Raw genomic sequence first — 20,375 nt, forward strand, 5'->3', positions numbered from 1 at the left:
CTCTTTGTTCCAATAAACATATTTTTACAAAGCCACTGCTTCTTTTAAGAATTTTGAAATACAATAGAATTGTATCAAGGCACAGTAAAAGGTGAAAACCTTAGAAGTATCATGCAAATCTGGTAATGAGCAATATTGCATATCACTTTATGCTCCTGTGTCAAGTTAATCCTTTTCTGTGGCCAAAGCATTTAGGTCTCAGAGCCAGAACAATCTTCGGTGCAATAGTCGATTATTGCAACGCATTCTTTTTGGAAGCTCCCATATGTGAATGGAACTGGATGCAAACTTTGATTAATTGTTCCACTAGGATTGTCGCTAATACCCCTCGGCAATAACATATAACTCCAGTCTTACATAAGGCAAGCACTGATTAACCTTCAGGTCCACGGTTAAGTTTAAATCATTGACACAGATTCACAAATCCATTTATGGGACTGTGTCATATCACATGAAAAATCGCCTTAAAATTCATATTCCGAAACGATTGTTGGAATCGGTAGGCAAACGTTTGCTCAATGTGCTAAGGGTTGACCGAGCTTGCTCCAGGGGAGGATGCTTTGGCTTTCAGGCAAGTACTTTATGGAATGTCCCACCTGAAGTGATATGTCAAACTCCAAAATTTTTCTTTTTTTTTTTTTATTTACGAGTTATGATCACCAAAGTGATTTTTACAAGCAAGTTGTAAAATCAATCGAAGAAACAGAAGCCGAGGTAGAGTAAGTGCCAATTCAAAATACAGTAGATCAAAGTTAGTATCAAAACAACACCCTCTATAGGTTGTACGATATGCTGTTTAAATAGAGAAAGGGGCTCTAAGCTTCTGACAGGAGCTCTGTTACTTTGTCCTTAAAAATTAGGTCCAAAATGTTTGTAGCAGCAATCGCCCATGAAGGTCTAAGGCCCCTTATTAATCGCTCCCACCACAGCTCTTCTTCCGTTCCAAATCTTTCAGATGACATTCCAGATGCTGCCACAGTTACTTTGATCATCTATATGGCTTTCTTTTTTTTAAAGAAAAGGGTTGCCCTCATTTTATTGGAAATGCTCTGATATACTCGTTCAGGTCATTAGTGCCCTCTAAATGACCAAAATCAAATCAAATAAAAGTCAGATAATCTGAGAGTTCCTATAATAATCCCACACATGGCCCTATAAACATTTCGCCATTCTTTGTGACGTTTATATTTCATCCTAGAATGTTCGCCGCTGTGACTTTAGCTTTGACAAGTTCATCCAAGAGCACAAATATTGCAAGATACCCTGAGAAGAGATTGTGCATTCAGAAAGGGTAACCAGAGGTATAAGAGGCTTGCTGAGAGCAAATGCTTAGCAGCACCACAGTATGAGGTGGGTTGGGAAGCATATCCTTCAACCAGGTACTTGAAAATCCTGGGATTCTTTCCCAAATGTGCACCTTGATTTGTGGGACTGATGAAAGTGCTATGGATAATGAATGCAGTGGCAGTGCAGCTAGATCTACAAGTAAACTAGCGTAAGCAGTCAGTGTTTCATGTCTCATTATTGAAACCAGTGCGGACACCCTTGTGCAGAGGAAATCCTCCTCCTCTGTTCTGATTTAACATTTACCAAATATGAGGCACAACACATGCTAGCCTCATGGCTATGAAGAGGTCAGCTAGAGTATCTGGTAGACTGGAAAAGGTATGCACCTAAGTAACGATGTTGGGAAACAGCGAAATGTGTTCCTGGTCATTGCTTAATCATCAGATTTCATTAGAAATTCCTGAAGAACCCCAAAGAGGTAGACAGTGATTTTAAGAGAGGGGGGAATGGTTAGCATCCAGGGAACAGGAGGCTAGCAAATGTCAAGCTGGAGGGGAAAGGGACCATAAGGCTGGTGGCAAATCTGGCCCAGAAGGATATTTTTTGGTAAAGCAGTTCAGGAACCAAGGGGAAAAGAGCCCTATTAAGTGTTGGGAATAGTGTTTTTCAAACAGTAGGCATCATTCCAACATGGCCCCCACAGTCATGTTTTAATGGAAAAAAACTAGACTGCTAAGGGGATTTAACTGAACTATAAATAAAGAGCACTAGGATTGGGAAGTTCCTTGCCCATGTTCTGTGTTGGATCTCCCCTTGGTTCCTTGCAGATTAATGTGATTATTGATTCATGGGTTTTGTGGCAGTTCAGGCCACTCCTCCGCTCTTCCTTTGGGGTCGGCGCTTTGCTGACTTTCGCTCCTTTTGTTTCCTACTATTTCCTACTTGTCCACATTTCCTTCCCTCCATTCCCCCCTTCTCTTATCATGCCTCGCCTGTCTTTGTGGTTTCTACCTTGCCCAGCTTTCCCAGTACTGCATCACACTTCATACAGCCTAGATCACTGGTGCACCCTTTCTGTCCCTCTGCGTTGGTTCGCTCTGCGTATCTGCTCCATTCCCGAACTGTACACAATTCTCGCCAGCTCTTTACCTCTGGAATAGGTCTGAAACTACTGTGTTCCTCTAGATAAGGAGTCTGTATATCAGTTGTAGTTTGTCCTGAAGCTTCAGGTTTTTCTCTGTCTAAAACCCTGGACTATGACGGACAGCGAGAGGCAAGTAGGTACTGGAAGTTGAACTTCCTCTACCGGGTAATACCTCTAAATACATTCCCTGAAATAAAGTCCTGAACATTGATGCTGGCAGTTCATGTGCTTTCTTTTACTTTTGGTTGGGATCCTGTAAAAGCCTGTTCCTGGCCTTCCAGAGTTGTGATTCCCCCCTTCCTCTGGGCAGTGGAACTCTGGGGCATGACATTTCCCCAGGAGCGTTTGGGTCTAGAAGGCTGGATGTGTTTGGCGTCTAAGTCTACAGAAGTCTCCCCGAGTTGGGCAAATCTTAAATATTGCATTTGTCATTTAAAGTAATTGAAGTTAACTATGCATTTTATAATGTAATAATGTATTTTTCTGAACAAACATCCACCAGTTAATTTAAACATGGTGGTTTTGAACAAATGAAATCAATGTGATTCTAAATTGGTTATTCTATGTGTTACAAAAGATAAAGACAGGCAGAGTGTATTAATTTTGGTTTGTATAACATTGTGAGCTTGGATTTGCCAAAAGTTGTTCAGGTGTCTCTCTCTTGTATTGTGAGAGGAAACTCACCAGTGAATTACCTTAGTCGATATTTTAAATAACAAGAAACATTACCGAACAGTTTGTTCCTCGTCCTGTAGAATGGCAATTTTATACAATTAAAAACCTACACTAAACAAATGTGCTGCGGTGCAAGTGCAAAATAGCATGGAATTAGCACAAGGGCAAAAACGGTACATGGTTTAATGTTATTGCTAATGTTAAATGATATTTGTACCGTGCACTATCACCACCAGAGTGGTCGCCTGGCGACAAGCCAATCGTGTTTTGTCCCCTGCTGCAGTGACAATGCCTGCAGTCTGAATTGGGAACTAAGGCCCGCAGCTGAACTTGTAATCATCTCTACGGTCACAAAGTGTGATTCTTGCCTACAGAAGGGCACAGTTGCCCCTTTTGCCCCTAGTACTGAGCGCATATTGGCCAGCTATCAGCAGACGTTGACATTTGTCAAAAGTAAGCACTGGCACTATAGACATGCAGGTAATGCTCTGATTAATTACCGGTAATCTGCATTCCTCCTGGTTGTTTTCTTCCTCGTCACAGTACTTACAACTCACTTCGCCCACCCTGCATGGATGAAGGGCCCGAGAATCTGCAGGTATAATGATCTAAACACTATGAGATTTTTGGAGGTATTTATGCCTCTTACAGGGGTGGGGCTAACAAGAATAAGTTGGCATAGGTTTCTGGCACAGCCGGCCTTAAGGGCAGCAGCGCCCTGGGCGAAATAGCACCCCCCCTCGCCCACCGCGTGCCCCTGGTGAACAGGGGCGGGGCGGAAGGGGGATGGGCAACTTCATTATTTTTTTTAACCTCCTCACCTTGGCAAGGAGGTTAAATAGGGCACGTTAGCAACCCATTGTCATTGAATGAGCCTGCCACTGTGGGTGCCTTCAATGGCAATGAGGCACCTGCCACTCTGCGAGCTCGGGGGACCCCTTGAAAGACTACCCCGAGCTGGCGTGGTGGGGGGCTAATGGCAGCTTTTCTTGTGAAAAGAGCCCGTGGCGGATTTTACAGTAAAAGGCCGCCTGCCACGCCTTCTCCCACAACACCAGCTCGGGGGAGACTTTGAAAGACTCCTCCGAGCTGGCGTGTCGGGGGCTAATGGCGCCCTTAGGGGCGTGGCGCCCTGGGCGGTCGCCTGGCTCGCCCCCCCTAAGGCCGGCTCTGGTTTCTGGATAGAGACATGAAACCTCAGAAGTAAATACTGGGACCAGGAAAAGATGGACTAGGAGTACTGAGGATTACTGGTAAGTAATCAGAGCATTCACATACAATTAGAATTGAACTGTTTTCTAACACCGAAGGGAAAGTGTACTATAGAGAATATATTGTTTGATGTGTGCACTATTTTATAAACAAGTTCTGGCATTACAATGATTGCGTACACTCCACGTCTCTTAAAGGTTCCACCCGAAATATAATTTCGCAACGACCCCAGATTTCTTCACCAAAGCACTGAAGATGGATTTCCGTATTTTATTAGCAATGACGCATCACGTTAGGAATCACGTTAGGGGCTAAACGCGTATGAGCCTTTAACACAGGCGGAGCCAGACTTACAGCGCGTTTTGCAATGTGATTTTCCGATTGAAGAAGTTTGTATAAATCAGGCTAGAGCGTATTTATTTGTGGTACTATATTATGCGTATACGTAACAGGTTTTGGATGCCGTTATTGAACGGAAAGTGTGCGCATGGGTGGGTAGGAGTCCTCTGTGTGTCCGTGTCCCGTGTGCGATGGCCACGCTCGATAAAACAGCTTTGGCAGCCTTCCATAAATCGTATCCAGCACTTCACGGCGCTCCCCAATGGTCCATCCATGTCCCTGTTGCGTCTAACTAAGGGTACCGCTGATATTTCAGACTTGCAGCGGTCCGCCAGCAAGCGGCGCTCGCCACCGCCACAACGTTTTGAGTGTTGCAAAGTCTTTTCTCTGCAAAAGAACGGCCTACACTTGAGTTTACATAAGCAGAACTGTTGCCTGAAGCGCCTTAAATAGGACGCGTGTTTACGAATGGGGTGTGGTTTAAGGGCGTGTATTTACATCGAATTGTTTGAATGGCTGTGTTTAAAGTATGTTTTAATGTTGTAAATAGGTGTTTAGGCTTGTTATGTGTTTGCATCTGACTGTGTGTGTATTTGTTTTATATGTATTTTTATCCAGGTATGGTAACGCATATGTGTGCATTTCTGAGTAACTCTGTGTCTGCCACAGTTTATCTGTGCAAACGTCTGTGTATAACTATGTGCCGTTTGCGTGTGCGCCTAGGTTTTGCGTGCATTTGGGTTGTGTTCTCTGTGTGCGAACATTTCTTTGTGTGCATGTGTTCATTGTATGCTACTTGTTTTCACAGCCATCGGGGTGTCCCAAGACAGGTGTATCAAAGCCCCTATTTTTTGTTTATTCTGAGCCTCTTTTATGCAAGACCAAGAATGAAAAGCTGCCCAGGAGAGACAGTAATAACTTGACTTGTCTCTTTGCTTGCACGTGGGTGAATCTGACGGTATGCATTCATTTATCTATTTGACATGTGTGTGCATTTGTGTCCGCACGAATATGTGTGTTGCATGGTGTGTTGATGTGCCCTTAGTTCACTTGTTCATTCGAATGCATGTGTAGGCGTGTATGTGTTTTGTTTAATTTTCCATATGTGAAACTTGTGTGACTGTTTATTTGGCTCTGTGTGTGCGTATTGTGCTATGTGTGTGCGGGCGAGGGTGCAAGTTGGTGCAGATATGCGGTTGATGTGTGTGTCTGTGTATGTTTGTATTTGTATGCATTCTTTTGAATGAGCTTGTGTATGCGCAGTCTGGTGCTGGTTTGAGGATATGTGTTGTTGATGTGTGTGTGTGCGTGTGTGTGTTGACTGTGTCTTACACCGTGTCTATGTGTGTGAGAGGGTGAGAAAGAAAGGGGTGGATTTACGTTCTTGCTATCGCTGGAAGGCATGTGCGGGCCTTTGTTGTTGTTTTGCGGTTAGTGCATTTTGCTGGTATGTGTGTTGTGGGTCTGGGGTGTCTGTGTCAGGGCGTGTGTTGTTTTTCACGGTTGGTGTATTTTGCTGGTATGTGTATTGTGGGGTTGGGTGTCTGTGGCAGGGTGTGTGGTGTTTTCCAGTTGATGCGTTTTGTTGGTAGGCGTGTTGTGGGCTGGGGTGTCTGCCCAGATGTGCAGTGTTTTCTGGTTGGTGCATTTTGCTGGTATGTGTTTTGTGGGGCTGGGGTGTCTGTTGTTTTGTGGCGTGTGTTTGTGTGTGTCGCTGAGAGTGTGGGACCGTGTGTGGGCGTGTCGCATGTTTCCTGTGAGGCCTGCCTCCCTTTGTGACGTATGATAAATACCCGCTTCAGAGCCGGGGGTGGACTTTGCTTCCTCTTCACCTGCAGCTGGATATCCGCCCTGAGGCTACAGGAGCAGGGCCGCCCACCAGCTGTGTAAGTTGCACGCACTTCCACGAATATGACTTCGACTGCTGTGTGGGGGTTATGGGCGTTTGTTCCTCGTAAACGGTTTAAGTGAGCACTCATGTTTTTTTTTGTTTTTTTACTGTTGGCGCTGTATAAACCATTCACTTGGGCTGCGGAGCACCAGGGCTCGGGCACACTCTATGCCAATGTGTGACTTCTTAGCGGGAACCTGGGGTTTCAGGACCAGTGCCGGGGCACACGGAGGCAAGTAGAAAGCCAACAGGCGCTGCTTTCCAGGTTCCCATTCCCACCGCGGGTCTGCAGAGGCAAAAGCTCGCCAGGGATTCGCTGTGTGCCCGGCGTTGCTTCTTTTTGTCTTAAAGCGTGTTTTCCCACAGGCGTCCACACTTCCTATCCGGGAGCTAACCTCTCATTTACAACACAAAGAAGCCAGTATTACTTTCTCGTCGCAGAATATGCCTCACTGTGCCACAGTTCAATGGGCGCCTGGAATACACGAACATGCCCGCTTAAGAGATTCCGAATGTTGGCGTGTGGTGTGTGTATGTGTGGCCGGTCCCCTCGGCCTCGTGACCCTGGAAATGAACAAAGGGTGGCGACCGGGAAAGCGACCACAGTACGGAAACTCGGGAGCACTGAAATGACACATACACGTGCCAGTTATATGAAAAGACACGTGCAGATATTTTAAACACCCTCAAAGAGGTGCGGGCAGTAGTAGAACGTGGAAAGCGCCTCGATTAATTTTTGGCATGATATTTGTTAAATTTCAGCACGAATACCCACCCATTCGAGTGTTCTTTGCTTGGGGCAGTCCATGTCGAGAACTTGGCGAAATCCTTTGCGAACCCTGCGGAGAAAGCTCGCGAATTTCGCAATCCCGCGGTGGCAGGCGAGAGGCCGAGGCCCCGGGAAATATGCACCCCATCGAATGACGCGGGCAACTAGAGACATCCAGGGTCTTTTTTCCACCCAGGAACTCGATTACATGGACAATGAAGCCCTATCATTGCCAATAAAAAAGGTTTAGACACTCCGCGGATGTAAATCGTACGACACACAGGCTTGATTTACAAAAGCGTTTTACAAAGTCACAATCCCATTGAAAAACTCTTGTAAACCAGCGCCGCAATACTTTCCAAAGCTGTTTCCGGGTTCCATACAAACCGTTCAAAGTGGAATCTGTTGGAATCTGACGATACATCCTCGACAGTTAAAACCTGTGGGCTTGATTTACAAAAGTGTTTTTCAATGGGAAAATCTCACTGAAAAGCTATCGTCAATCGGGCCCGTAACCCCGCTACGGGGCGCTTTCCGGAGGAGTAAGACGGGCTCGGGTGCTGTAACGTGACATGTCCCCATTCAACCATAACAGAATGCCATTAAAAAGGCAAAGCCGCCTGCACAGACACCATGACCTAGACTCTATATTCTCCAGAGGAAACCATCCTGCCTCCTCCCTGAAAGGGGCGGAGAAACTTTGCCACTAAACAGAGACTCTGCCATTAAAAATCCTGCCCCCCCGCCCCCCTTCTCCTCAGAGGGACCGAAGATACTGTGCCACTAGACTGGCCAAGTTTCAGAATTGTACCCGATGCACCAAGCACCCCAGTTCTGGACCCATCCTCGTTCCTTAATCGATGCCGTTCTACTGTCTATAAATCGGTGTCATCGCCCAAAAGCAGACCCCCCCCCCAACCACCTAAAGACGAATAAACATGTTTAGCGCAGAAGCACAATCTTCATAAACCAGTACTACTCTTAAAGCGTATTTATAGCATCTAACCAGGTTTCTGGTGTTCCCAAACTTCCGCAAATAGCGAGAGTGGTTTATGGCCAAACGTATATTATAATTGCTGAATTATTCGAGCGTTTAGTTAGCCCTCCCAGGACCCACGCACCTACTGTCCCATGTTTTCCTAGTTTCAGACGCCAGTCCTACTTCTGCAAATGCGGCCTTCATAATTCTTCTCAAAATACAATCCACCCCCCTGCGCCCCCCCACACACACCCTCCTTTGAAAGCTAAAGGGTGGATTGTCAGAAACCCTCCCAACTGTTTAAAAATGTATCATTTTCCCCAACATGTGTATTTTCATATTCCGCTCCAAAAGATTCAGAAGCCTATTAAAGTTCAGTCTAATTCTCTCCAAGTGGTGATGCATTTCATAAACCTGTCTCCGTATCACCCAAGGCCATTGCAACGCGTTCCCAAAGGACCAGGTTGCCATAAACCGCTCCGATGGGGCTATAACCATGTTAGTAGCCTGACGCGACGATCTCTGCTAACAGCGCTCACGATGCTGTCCTCGCCTGGGCCAGATCAGTGGCCTTCGAGGTGTTCGCTTAAGCCGCTTTAAAGCTCAGCTTGCTTTACACCGATCCAATAACTCTTCCCGCAAACACTGGGCTAGATTTACGTTCTGCGACCACTTCCTTTCGACGCGACGCTTCTGCGGCCAGATGTTTTCTTTCAATGTTGGACCTCCGCTCCTTTCCGCCATTATGAGAGGAAATCAGGACGAACATGGGCGCACGCGGAATTAACGGGTGCGCCCATGTTGAGTGTACGTGGAGAGATGCACAACATCTGCAAGTGCTCTAGCCCTTAACAGTTGATATCAGTACATTGCGGGTTTGAAAGGAACCGAGGCCCTGCCACTCTGTAGTCCACAGGGTGAGGCGAGCACCACCACGGCTGCAGTGCCCTACTTCGCAGCTGCCACTCTGTGGTCCACATGTCGATGTGGGCACCACCAGGGCTGCAGTGCCCTATTCCGCAGAGTGGTCCACATGTCGAGGCGGGCACCGCCACGGCTGCAATGCCCTATCCCGCCGCTGCCACTCTGTGGTCCACATGTCGATGTGGGCACCACCAGGGCTGCAGTGCCCTATTCCGCAGAGTGGTCCACATGGCGAGGCGGGCACCACCAGGGCTGCAGTGCCCTATCCCGCCGCTGCCACTCTGTGGTGCGTATGGTCAGGCGAGCTCCACCGGGGCTGAGGTGCCCTATTCAGCAGATGCCACTGTGTGGTTCACCTGTCGAGGCGAGTACCACCAAGGTTACAGTGCCCTATTCCGCCGATGCCACTCTGGGTTCCACATGTCGAGGCGGGCACCACCAGGGCTGCAGTGCCTTATCCCGCCGCTGCCACTCTGTGGTCCACATGGCGAGGCGGGCACCACCAGGGCTGCAGTGCCCTATCTACAGCTGCCACTCTGTGGTCCACATGGCCAGGTGGGCACCACCGGGGCTGCAGTGCCCTATTCAGCAGATGCCACTGTGTGGTGCACATGTCGAGGCGAGTACCACCAAGGTTACAGTGCCCTATTCCGCCGATGCCACTCTGGGTTCCACATGTCGAGGCGGGCACCACCGGGGCTGCAGTGCCCTATTCAGCAGATGCCACTGTGTGGTGCACATGTCGAGGCGAGTACCACCAAGGTTACAGTGCCCTATTCCGCCGATGCCACTCTGGGTTCCACATGTCGAGGCGGGCACCACCAGGGCTGCAGTGCCCTATCCCGCCGCTGCCACTCTGTGGTCCACATGGCGAGGCGGGCACCACCAGGGCTGCAGTGCCCTATCTACATCTGCCACTATGTGGTCCACATGGCCAGGTGGGCACCACCGGGGCTGCAGTGCCCTATTCAGCAGATGCCACTGTGTGGTGCACATGTCGAGGCGAGTACCACCAAGGTTACAGTGCCCTATTCCGCCGATGCCACTCTGGGTTCCACATGTTGAGGCGGGCACCACCAGGGCTGTAGTGCCCTATCCCGCCGCTGCCACTCTGTGGTCCACATGTCGAGGCGGGCACCACCAGGGCTGCAGTGCCCTATCTACAGCTGCCACTCTGGGTTCCACATGTCGAGGCGGGCACCACCAGGGCTGCAGTGCCCTATCTACAGATGCCACTCTGTGGTCCACATGTCGATGTGGGCACCACCGGGGCTGCAGTGCCCTGTTCCGCAGCTGCCACTGTGTGGTGCACATGTCGAGGCGAGTACCACCAAGGTTACAGTGCCCTATTCCACCGATGCCACTCTGTGGTCCACACGGCGAGGTGAGCACCACCATGGCTGCAGTACCCCGTCCCCCCTGTGTGAGCCTCCATAAGACTTTGAATACATCGAAAGCGCCCAATGTGTTGAGAGTTGTGCACTCTGTTTGCACTGAAAACACAGTTAAAAGTACATTTTAGACGTATTTATGGATAACATTGGCACACAGCGCCTTTTTTTCAAGAGTGTTGTGGGCACTAGGAACATCTGGGGTATGGGGCTCAAAGCCATTCGAACAGATTTGTTTTCCACGGTGCGTATTTTGTGAGGTGTTCACTCTCATTTTGCCATTTTCCTGTAATGTTATGTTATATTATCTTGCATTTGTATAGCGCCTACTGTTAATCACCAGGCAGCAGATGTGTGTGGCACACGGCATGTGCCTGGTGTATTTGCACATGAAGTATCTGTGACATATTTCAGCGCGTTTTTATCGACGCCAAATGAGAGCACATCACATTTCAGGCGTGCACTGTATAATCGTGTGTGTGTGTGTGTGTGTGTGTTAGAGTTGAAACGCATCACTTCTTGAAGGACCAATTACTGATTACAAAAACACGATTTGGCGTGTTGTCGGTCTGTGATGTCGCCAGTCCCCGCGCGCTTCTGTCCCCTTCTCTAATCCCTGCCACACTGTAAAGCCCCCGGGTATGTACTGCTCAGCCTATATATGATTGATTGATTGTTTATTTATATAGCGCCTATACACAATGTGTTTCAAAGCGCTTATATAGGAACTGGCTACTGCCAGCGAGTGGTCTGATAATTAATACGGCAGTAGCCAATATGGCAACGCAATTACCTATTGCACATCTCCCATCTCTAAGAGTCAATGGGGGATTAGACTGTACAGGAGACGCGAATATACCGGCGAGGGGCTCCTGTATTCTAGTGAATTAGCAAACGCATGCACCGACCTGGGGGCGAGGGTGCACTGGCATTGGTCACTGTGATTGTGATGAACACTGCAAACACTGGCTCACACTGACTGGGCACTCTTCTTTCTCTGCAGGTCCTGTGGGAACCGACGTCCGCGAGAGCTCTGCATCCTGGAGCTGGACCCCTCACGACTCCTTCAGTCCCGGGAGGCGCCCCCCCACCCCCAACTCGCAGCTCTGACGTTGCCAGCCATGTGATTGGCCTCCTTCACTATAAGGAGAGGAGAAGCGCCGCCCCATTGGGGACTGAAGAGCCAGCCTTTTTTTCAAGACCTTTTCCAAGACTCTCACAAAAAAAGGTCCGGTCCTCGTGTACTGCACACAAAAAAAGCTCCGGGTCCCGTGTGCTGACTCCACGGCATGCACGGGCACTGGCATGGAAGAGGGGGCGCGAGCAGCCCTGCAAGAGCCCAGCAATACGTCTGATCCGTGGGCGACCCAGTGTTAGCATCCCTGGGAGGGAGCCAGTGTGAGCAGTCCAGGAGAAACGCCGTGGGCACCCTGAGGTGAGGCCAAGGAGACACCCCAATCCCGGGACAGGCTCTGGGTGCTGAGAAGAAAAGGTGGGGGGTCTACCCAGGACCAAGCCTTTGGAGCGGCGGCAGGAGCAGCCCAGGGTGCCCCCTGACTCGGTGCCCATGCTGGGCGCTGCCGGGGCAACCTCTGCCCGTGCTGGGCAGCCCCATGGTCTCCCGTGCGGACCATGACCCTGAGCTCTGACATGTCCGATGCCTGCTCCGTTCTCGCCGAAGACACAGACATCGATGTGGTGGGCGAGGGGGAGGACGACGACCTCCGGGAGGAGGACGAGGACGAGGAAGGGGTGTCTGCCGAGGACAAGGAGCCCTTCCCGCGACCGGCGGGCCGCGGCGCGCCGGTGAAGCCGCCCTACTCCTACATCGCGCTCATCACCATGGCCATCCTGCAGAGCGCCAAGAAGCGGCTGACCCTGAGCGAGATCTGCGACTTCATCAGCCGCCGCTTCCCCTACTACCGCGACAAGTTCCCGGCCTGGCAGAACTCCATCCGCCACAACCTGTCCCTCAACGACTGCTTCGTCAAGATCCCGCGGGAGCCGGGCAACCCGGGCAAGGGCAACTACTGGACCCTGGACCCCGAGTCCGCGGACATGTTCGACAACGGCAGCTTCCTGCGGCGCAGGAAGCGCTTCAAGCGGCAGCCGGCGCTGCCTGACCTGCACCCCTTCCTGCCCCCCGCCGCCGCTGCCTACGGCTACGGCGCCTGCGGGCCCTGCGGGTACGGCCTCCAGCTGCAGCCCTACCCGGCCGTCTTCAGCTTCCAACCGCAGCACCGCCAGGGCCCGGCGCTGCTGTCCGGCGCCCGCACCTGCACCCTGTACCCGCAGCCCCTCGGCGCCACCGCCCCCGCGGCGCCCAAGCCCGGCGCTGCCCTACCCAGGGCCCCCTTCTCTATTGAGAGTATTATAGGGGGCGGTCTGGGCCCAGGGGGGCACAGTGGGGGGCTGCCCACGGCTCATACGGCGGGGGTCCTGAGGAGTAGGGCCATGTCCGGCCTCCCCCTGCCCCTTCACCCGGGGGTGGTGCTGCAGACCAGTGTGGAGAACTTTACAGCCAGGATCTCAAACTGTTAACCACCGCCCGGCCTGCGGTCTGGCTCCACAAACGTTTAACTGCTTATCGAGCGAGCACCTAAGTCATCACAGACAGCTAACTGCCAGCCTGCCTTTCGGGGGGGCGGGGATCGCGGATGGGTGGGGGGTAGTTGGGCAGTAAACTCTTAAACTCTCACTTTCTCCTCTCACGGGGGAGGGGGGTTGCAGAAGGGGGGTTAGCCTGTTAAATGCCCTCTGTTAATCACCGCCCTGCATCTAAAACTTTTAAGCGCCCTCCCATCTAGCACAATGGTCTGTTAACTGTCCCCCAGGGGGAGCTCAGAGGCGCACTACCCCCCTACCCCGCTCCGCCTGCATCCCTGGGGCAGAGATGAAGTCGGGTACGTCGGTCTCCGAGGCCGTATTTTCGTCTGGAACTGGGTAGGGCACCTGCCAGCCCCCTAGTCTTGGGACACTCTCGGACCCCAAATACTGAGACTTACCTACGTCGTGTGGTGCACCCCGTGTATTTATGCAAAGCCTAAGCAGCCCAGTGAGGGCGAGGACCCCCCACCCGCCCCCCAGCACCACACGGGCAGGCCTATTCTTCTTCTTGCTGCAGCGCCTACGCGTGTTCTCAGGTCCAGGGGATTCTGACGTAATCAGCAATAATCGGGAGATACTCGTTTTCTTGGGGTACACGACATTTTCCAACTTCTTTTTTATACAGCGGTTTTTTCACTTTTACACAGAACGTCGTGAAGTCCTTTTGTTATTTGAACCTGTGTCTTTTTGTACATAGATGTTGGGCGTTTTATTTTTCATTTTGTAAAATACGTCATTGAGCACTATTGTAAAGCCAACTTGACAGATATTATTGTACTGTTGCTCTTGTACGATTTTTACACGTTTTTGGAAAAATAAATGGTTTACTTTTCCTAACATTATGGGGCACACGGCTGGTAATTTCTGAGCTGCTCTGTTTCAGAATGTTATGAACCACTCTTACACGGAGAGCTTAGGCCAGCAAAAAGGCAACACGAATTTCCACCACAATAACTTAGCCAGACAAAACAACACGAACACAAGCGGCAGGAAAGTGCTAGGCGTATAGATCGCTTCTTTTTTAGCCGTGTAAACACAAAGCGTATGCATTGCGTGTTCGCGTGTGTGGGTGTTTTGTGCGTTCCTGTGCGTGTGTGTCCATTACACAGGCGACGATGGTGCCTCTGCATTTGTGGTTCAGTTTGCATTCACAGCACTTTATGAGATGCTGGGAAGTCACTTCGACAGCGACTCTTGTGAAACCCCCGCACACATTTGCAACATTGGGCATTTCCTGAGGGTTTTTGTTTGCAATTTTTCTAAACGGTGCCAACACTATTTCATTATGTATACAGCCACGCTAAACATATATACACACACACACCCACACATATGATATATATATATATATATATATATATATATATATATATATATATATATCCATCCAGTCTGTATATTGCTATATTGTATATTTATAAGGGAGACAGGAGAATATATTGGGTTAGCCTTTAACGTTGTGTGTGGATGGCCAATTTCTTGTTATGGTGGTTATTCGTGTAGCAGACAGAGAGGGGGAAAAAAACCCATCCTCCCCTAAATATAAGTGAGAATAATAATGTGACACCTGTAAACTATAATTGATTCATGCCAAATTCAGATTTGAAGACAAGTAGCGCCTTTTTAACCGTCAATAACATGGCTGCCCATCGGGAAACAGGTATTATGCCCCCATGAAGACAATCTAATGTCCTGGTGACATCAGCCTCGAGTTTATTACCTAGACCCCAAGATCTAGGCGCACTCTCTCCAATTGCCGCCCTCGCACTGTAGTTCAATGTAGTAATGGCGTATAGACATGCACTTTGCAGTTTACTGGCAGTGGGACTATTTGGGCCTCATCATAAGTGGTCAGGGAGAACTGCTCTATCTGTTTATCCCGCCCTCTGTCTCTGTGTTGGTCTGTCCTTCTTTAGTTTGCATGTACTGCCGGTATACCCTGCTGAAAGCCTGAGTTGTGTGCACGGGGAGAAGTTCCCAGGATCCGGGGTTTTCACACCTCTCTGCCAGGTAGACATTTTTCATATATGCGCGAAGTTTCGCACTAGTACACCGCGCTCCCCGCCACGGCCAGGGACCAAGCGTTGTTGAAACTTCTCTGATTAAATAGCCATTGCGGAGTCTGGAATTTAGCAACAAGTTAACAGAGCTCTCGGTGTCCCCCTGCAAAGTGTCCGTCCCCCAATTGCTAACACATCAGCCGGTCCGCGCGCGCTCTATCCACGGCCCCTTTAATGTCACCAGTGATATGGGCGAGGCCGTTCTCCATTTAACAACAATCGCGTTATTTCTCAATTCAAAGCTCTGAATGGTTTGCCATGACTGTAAACGAGTGTGCAATATACTCCTGTAAACATATGCGTGCATATGTGTGTACACATTCCAGTCATGCACACACAATAAGTCTGTTCGAGTTTTCAAATACACTGGCAGGTGCCTCAGATGTGTGAATGTCAGTCTGTTTACAGACACAAACACACGTACATCTGTGTGGATATAGACCATTGTTTCTATAATTATACTCTAAATTATAAATAGTACACCCGACTCACAATTTGACGCAGTATATATATATATAAAATCTAAAAAAGCGTTTTGCTTACTGCCACTGTAAACTTGATCAAAAACAGCTTTCTTAGCAAAACCAAACTTTCGAAGCACTCGATCCAACTATTTCAGTGCAAATAACTTTATTATATTAAAAACATTGTCATCAATATATTGATCAGCGTGGACTTACATTTTTTAAAATTTAAGAGTCAAACACTCATCTGTCTGCGCCACGCGTTCCACCCCTATCCAGGAGCTTCCTCGGGTGCAGTGATTCACTTGCCTGAGGAAGCACCTGCATATTTGCACTGAAATAGTTCGATGGAGTGCTTTGTAAGTTTGGTTTTGCTAAGGTTAGCCTTTAACCCTATAACAAAGCACAGGCTGGTAGCAGGCATTGTGCACCACAGTAAAGGCAATAAGAGTGGATATATATATATAACTATCGGGGCTCAAGTCGAGGGTACACGCATTCAGACGGTGGGCTCAGTCCCCCCAGCTAAATTGAGAAACATTGAATGTCCTCTTTGAATTTATGAATTAAAGTCAACCTCAGATCGAACAACAGTCAATAGGTTTGCAGCTTGGAAACTTCACCATTGCACTATATAACCTGAAGAAAAATAAACAACTAAATGTGAAATGTCCCATTTCGGTACTGCAAATTTCAGGGAAAACATTTGTATTGGTTCTTGGAGTTTAAAACATGCACACCTTTTAACGTTTTAAAAAAATACTATTAGCAGAAAATATCCTCTCTTGGTTTTGTGCGTGTGTTGATTTTATGAAAGGCAAATGCCATTCGTCCTGTGCAATTTGGGTGGTTTTGCAAAAGCAATTTAATGAAATGTGAATATTTCACCTTGATATGTTAATTTCTGGCGACATGCCATCCGATTACGTTTGTTGATTCCCCCACTTTTAATTTTAGGACTTAACCCCTGCTAACTACGGTATCATCTTGCTGTCTTTTTTGGAGAAGCATATACATATATATATTTATATAAACACACACACACACACAAACAATGCATATTTATAAATGAACACTTAGGGCCTGATTTACAAAAGCATTTTACAATAGCGCAATCCCATTGCAAAACATTTTGTAAATTAGGCCCCATGTAAATGGTTTCAAATTAAGAGGTTCCGTTTAGCAAAATATCTGTACTAACAGGGCATTTGTGGAGGCTGTTCCGAGGCGCCCCTAAAGAAGATGCCCCCAGCATCAATTTAAGTGGCCCTCAACTCCACGGAAACCCAAGCAGTTAAGAGGCGATTCTGACAAGTGAATCATTGTGTCTGCCAGCAGAATACCGTGGGATGTTTCATGTGCCTCTTCAGCCATGTATTTTTGACAGGTTTCCAATGAAGCTCATTGGAAATGGCGGCCACATATTTAATGGCAGCCTGAGGAACCTGTGAGTTCTGAGACTGCGTCACAGGGGACACGGGGCAGCAACAGGGGGGTATCCCGCGTGCTGCTCGAATGCTTATTGCCTCTTTGAAGCCAAGTTACCAGCACACACACCTCTACATATTTACCCACGCACACAGGAACTAACATGTGTGCTCCGACAGTTGTGAGATCATATGAAGTGCTAAACGTACTCTTTGCGAGCATTACCCCTGTAACCGGTCCTTACCGTCCACCCCTACGCGGGCACGCACGTGTCAGTGTAGTTGGGCGTGCGCCACTTCTGCCACCGCGCGCCGTGTGCACGCGCGCCCGGCCTCTCGCGGGACTCCGTCATGGCGGGGCTCCCGGCCAGCAGCTCCTTTCTCCTGAGACGGGCCGCCGTGGCGCGCGGGCCTCTGTAGCGTAGACCCAGTGACCCGCGTACGCCGGCCGAGGCTCTGGGATGCGTGTAAACACTGGCGCGCACGTGAGCGGAGGCCCATGGCGGCACGGTCATGTCACTTGGCCATGTCACGTTGGTGAATTGAGTGCCTTGCTGGTTTTATTCTGGCGTAGATAGTCAGGGACATGCCTACGAAGGAATAGCATTGGTGGATTCAGGCTGCGCCATATTAGGCCTGGTGCTTTGGTGAATGTCGGAGTTAGAGATTTGAGAGCGTCGTCGGGTTCAAGTGCCTCTTGTGCACTTGGAACCTTTGATTTCATTTTTGTGGTCTGGACGCTTTGGGGAAGTTACTTGTGTTCGTGGTTGACATTTGAGGTATGGGGCTTGATTTATAAAACATTTCTCGTTCAAAAGTGTTTTTGTGAATCAAGCACAAGGAATGTTTTGGACAATATAACACTTTTAAAAGATATTTTTTTTCCAGGGCTTTTTCGAGATTTTGTTGTTGTCAATCCTGTGAATGTTCATTTCATTTCTGCATTCTTATTGAGCCCAGGGAAGAACTGGACAACTCGCCACAATTGACGTCATCAGGCTGGTGTACATGTCACCCAATGGCGAACAGCATCAACTCACAATCTCAGTGGGACTTTCATTGAGACGCCGGAATTCACGCCTTAACGGACATGGTTTACAACATGCTTTCAATGGGAACATCCCGTTGAAAAACGCGTTGTAAATCAAGCAGTGAACATTGATTACAGCCCTACTTAGTGGCCAGGCTGTTGTATTTTGTGTGCAGGATGGGTTCCACCTGCCTCGGTTTTGTGGTGTACGCGGTGCGCTCTGGGGAAGGGATGGGGAGTCAGGTCTTCGATTCCACTGGATGAGCACTGCACCCTTCACCCCACCGGCCGCCCCTGGCCCCCGTTTCAGCTTCTGCTATGGGGTGTTCCCTCTTGAGTCTCGGGCGGGCGCCTCAATTTGAGCAGTAGAGGGTATGGCGATTACAGGGCAGGACGCGGACTAGTTCCTGCTACAAGGCCGCAGCGCACACACGGGGCCAGGCCGAGGGCCACGTAATGCCGCACACTGAGAGGAAACGTCACCCACCGAACACACGCTCATGCTGGCTCTGCGGTATTGCTGCTGCATCACTTGAACCCACTGGTTCAGAACCACAAGGCCTTGAACGCGCCATACAAACAACTCCAACCAATACGTTCACGAAAATCCAATTTAATCATTTGTATTTTATCGTTTTAGCAGTCACATTGTTAGTAACGTTTTATAAAAAAGGAGGCAGCAACATTCCCTCAAAAAATATATTTAAAGTTGCACTCATATTATCACATCGTCTCTATTGTTAATTCATCAATAAACACAGAAATAAACACAGAGGTGCACTTAATTCAAACCCATTAAATAGCATCTTTAAACTACCCACACGCTCGCGATTCATTGTTTATGTCACCATCAATGCCTACAGCTCATTCCCGCATCCAAGCGACCGACACCGAGGGGTGCGGGGCGATAGGATTTGCTACGAAGACCCCCACCCACAACGAACAGAGTAGAATGGGAACTGTCCACAAAACCGCAGCGAGCCCCCTTTCCCGCTCCGGGATCACCTCGTAAGTGGCCCTCACCGCCCCATACCTCAAGCGCAGAGAAGTGCACGCGCGAGCAGCGCATTTGTGGAGGCGTTGAAAGGCCTGATTTACAACCGTGTTTTCAATGGGACTTTTCCATGTTAAAACATGTGTGTAAATCAGGCCCTAAGTATAATTTTCAAAAAGGAGCCATATCCCGCAAACCGCAGCCTGTTCACAAATACAGCACTATTTCCCACTGGAGGTCAAACACCAACCCCACTTTTCTGTTTCAAGTGGACGAATCCTAAGATCGCCCGTCCCAACCACAAGTCCAAGTTCAACAGCCCTCAAAAGCGGAGGGGGGGAAACCGAAGTACAGGAAGGCGCCCACTAAGCACTCTCTTCAGAAATTCACTTTTATTTTATGAAATGACCCCCAAGAAGTTAATTCACGAAAGGGCATGCGCAGTATTAATTTCATATTTAGGTATACTTGAGATTCAAGGCCCGATTCATGGCATTATTTGCACGGTTCAAAGTGACAAACCCTGATCATGGAACTGTGCAAAGTGTATTTTTTCAGTGCAAAATGAACTTGCACTGACCATGCACTGCAAAATACACATTACACAGTTTTATGAATCAGGGGTTGTGTTGGCAGTGCAAAGCCACTTTTCAGTAGTGAAATGTCACTTTGAACCGTGCAAAAAATTCCATGAATCGGGTGTTTAGACATCACATTGGAAAAGCGCACCAGCAAAATGGCATAGCAAGAAATAAGTGTAACCCGGCCACATGATTGTTTCTATTCAGCAGCAGATACGATTATTTCCATGTGACGGCAGCTAAAAAAATAGATTGTAATGGGGGGTGGGGGGAGAGGGCGCATTAATACCTAATTAAATATTAGGAGCAAGGACTTTACTGTTTGAATATTTTATATTTTGACGGCCTCACATCCAGTACTTGGGAACACTTTCATTGCATGGCGGGAGCCGAAACCCATTTGTAGGCTTCCGTAATTCTTCGTCTTCTTTTATTATTATTATTAGTAATACGAATAATTATTTTTATTTTTACATGTCCCCTTCTAATTATTTATATACATTTTCTTCCCCTCGTCTCTTTGTTCCTATTCTGATTATTATTAGTAGTAGTAAATGTGGTGTCATTATTTAAGCTATCCCAAACGTTCCTTTGTTTCCCC

General features: G+C 48.6%; 1 protein-coding gene and 1 long non-coding RNA gene across 2 annotated transcripts in view; one reads left to right on the top strand and one right to left on the bottom strand.

The window, feature by feature from the left end:
- LOC138511677 (uncharacterized) overlaps window positions 1-17,590 on the bottom strand; it is an 85,201-nt gene extending 67,611 nt beyond the window's left edge. The window contains exon 1 of the long non-coding RNA XR_011280657.1: window positions 17,415-17,590. This is a non-coding gene — a long non-coding RNA (uncharacterized lncRNA). The remainder of the gene's footprint in view (window positions 1-17,414) is intronic.
- FOXD1 (forkhead box D1) lies at window positions 11,659-14,055 on the top strand. Its single transcript, XM_069627502.1, has one exon. The coding sequence runs from the start codon at window positions 12,244-12,246 to the stop codon at window positions 13,150-13,152; it is 909 nt and encodes a 302-aa protein (XP_069483603.1). The 5' UTR covers window positions 11,659-12,243; the 3' UTR covers window positions 13,153-14,055.
- Window positions 17,591-20,375: the final 2,785 nt, after the last annotated feature.

Source organism: Ambystoma mexicanum, chromosome 6p (assembly GCF_040938575.1).
Source record: "Ambystoma mexicanum isolate Mex_15411 chromosome 6p, UKY_AmexF1_1, whole genome shotgun sequence".
NCBI lineage: Eukaryota > Metazoa > Chordata > Amphibia > Caudata > Ambystomatidae > Ambystoma > Ambystoma mexicanum.

Excerpts from the sequence above, each read along its gene's own strand:
- FOXD1 (XM_069627502.1), top strand. The coding sequence starts at position 12,244 with ATGACCCTGAGCTCTGACATGTCCGATGCCTGCTCCGTTCTCGCCGAA.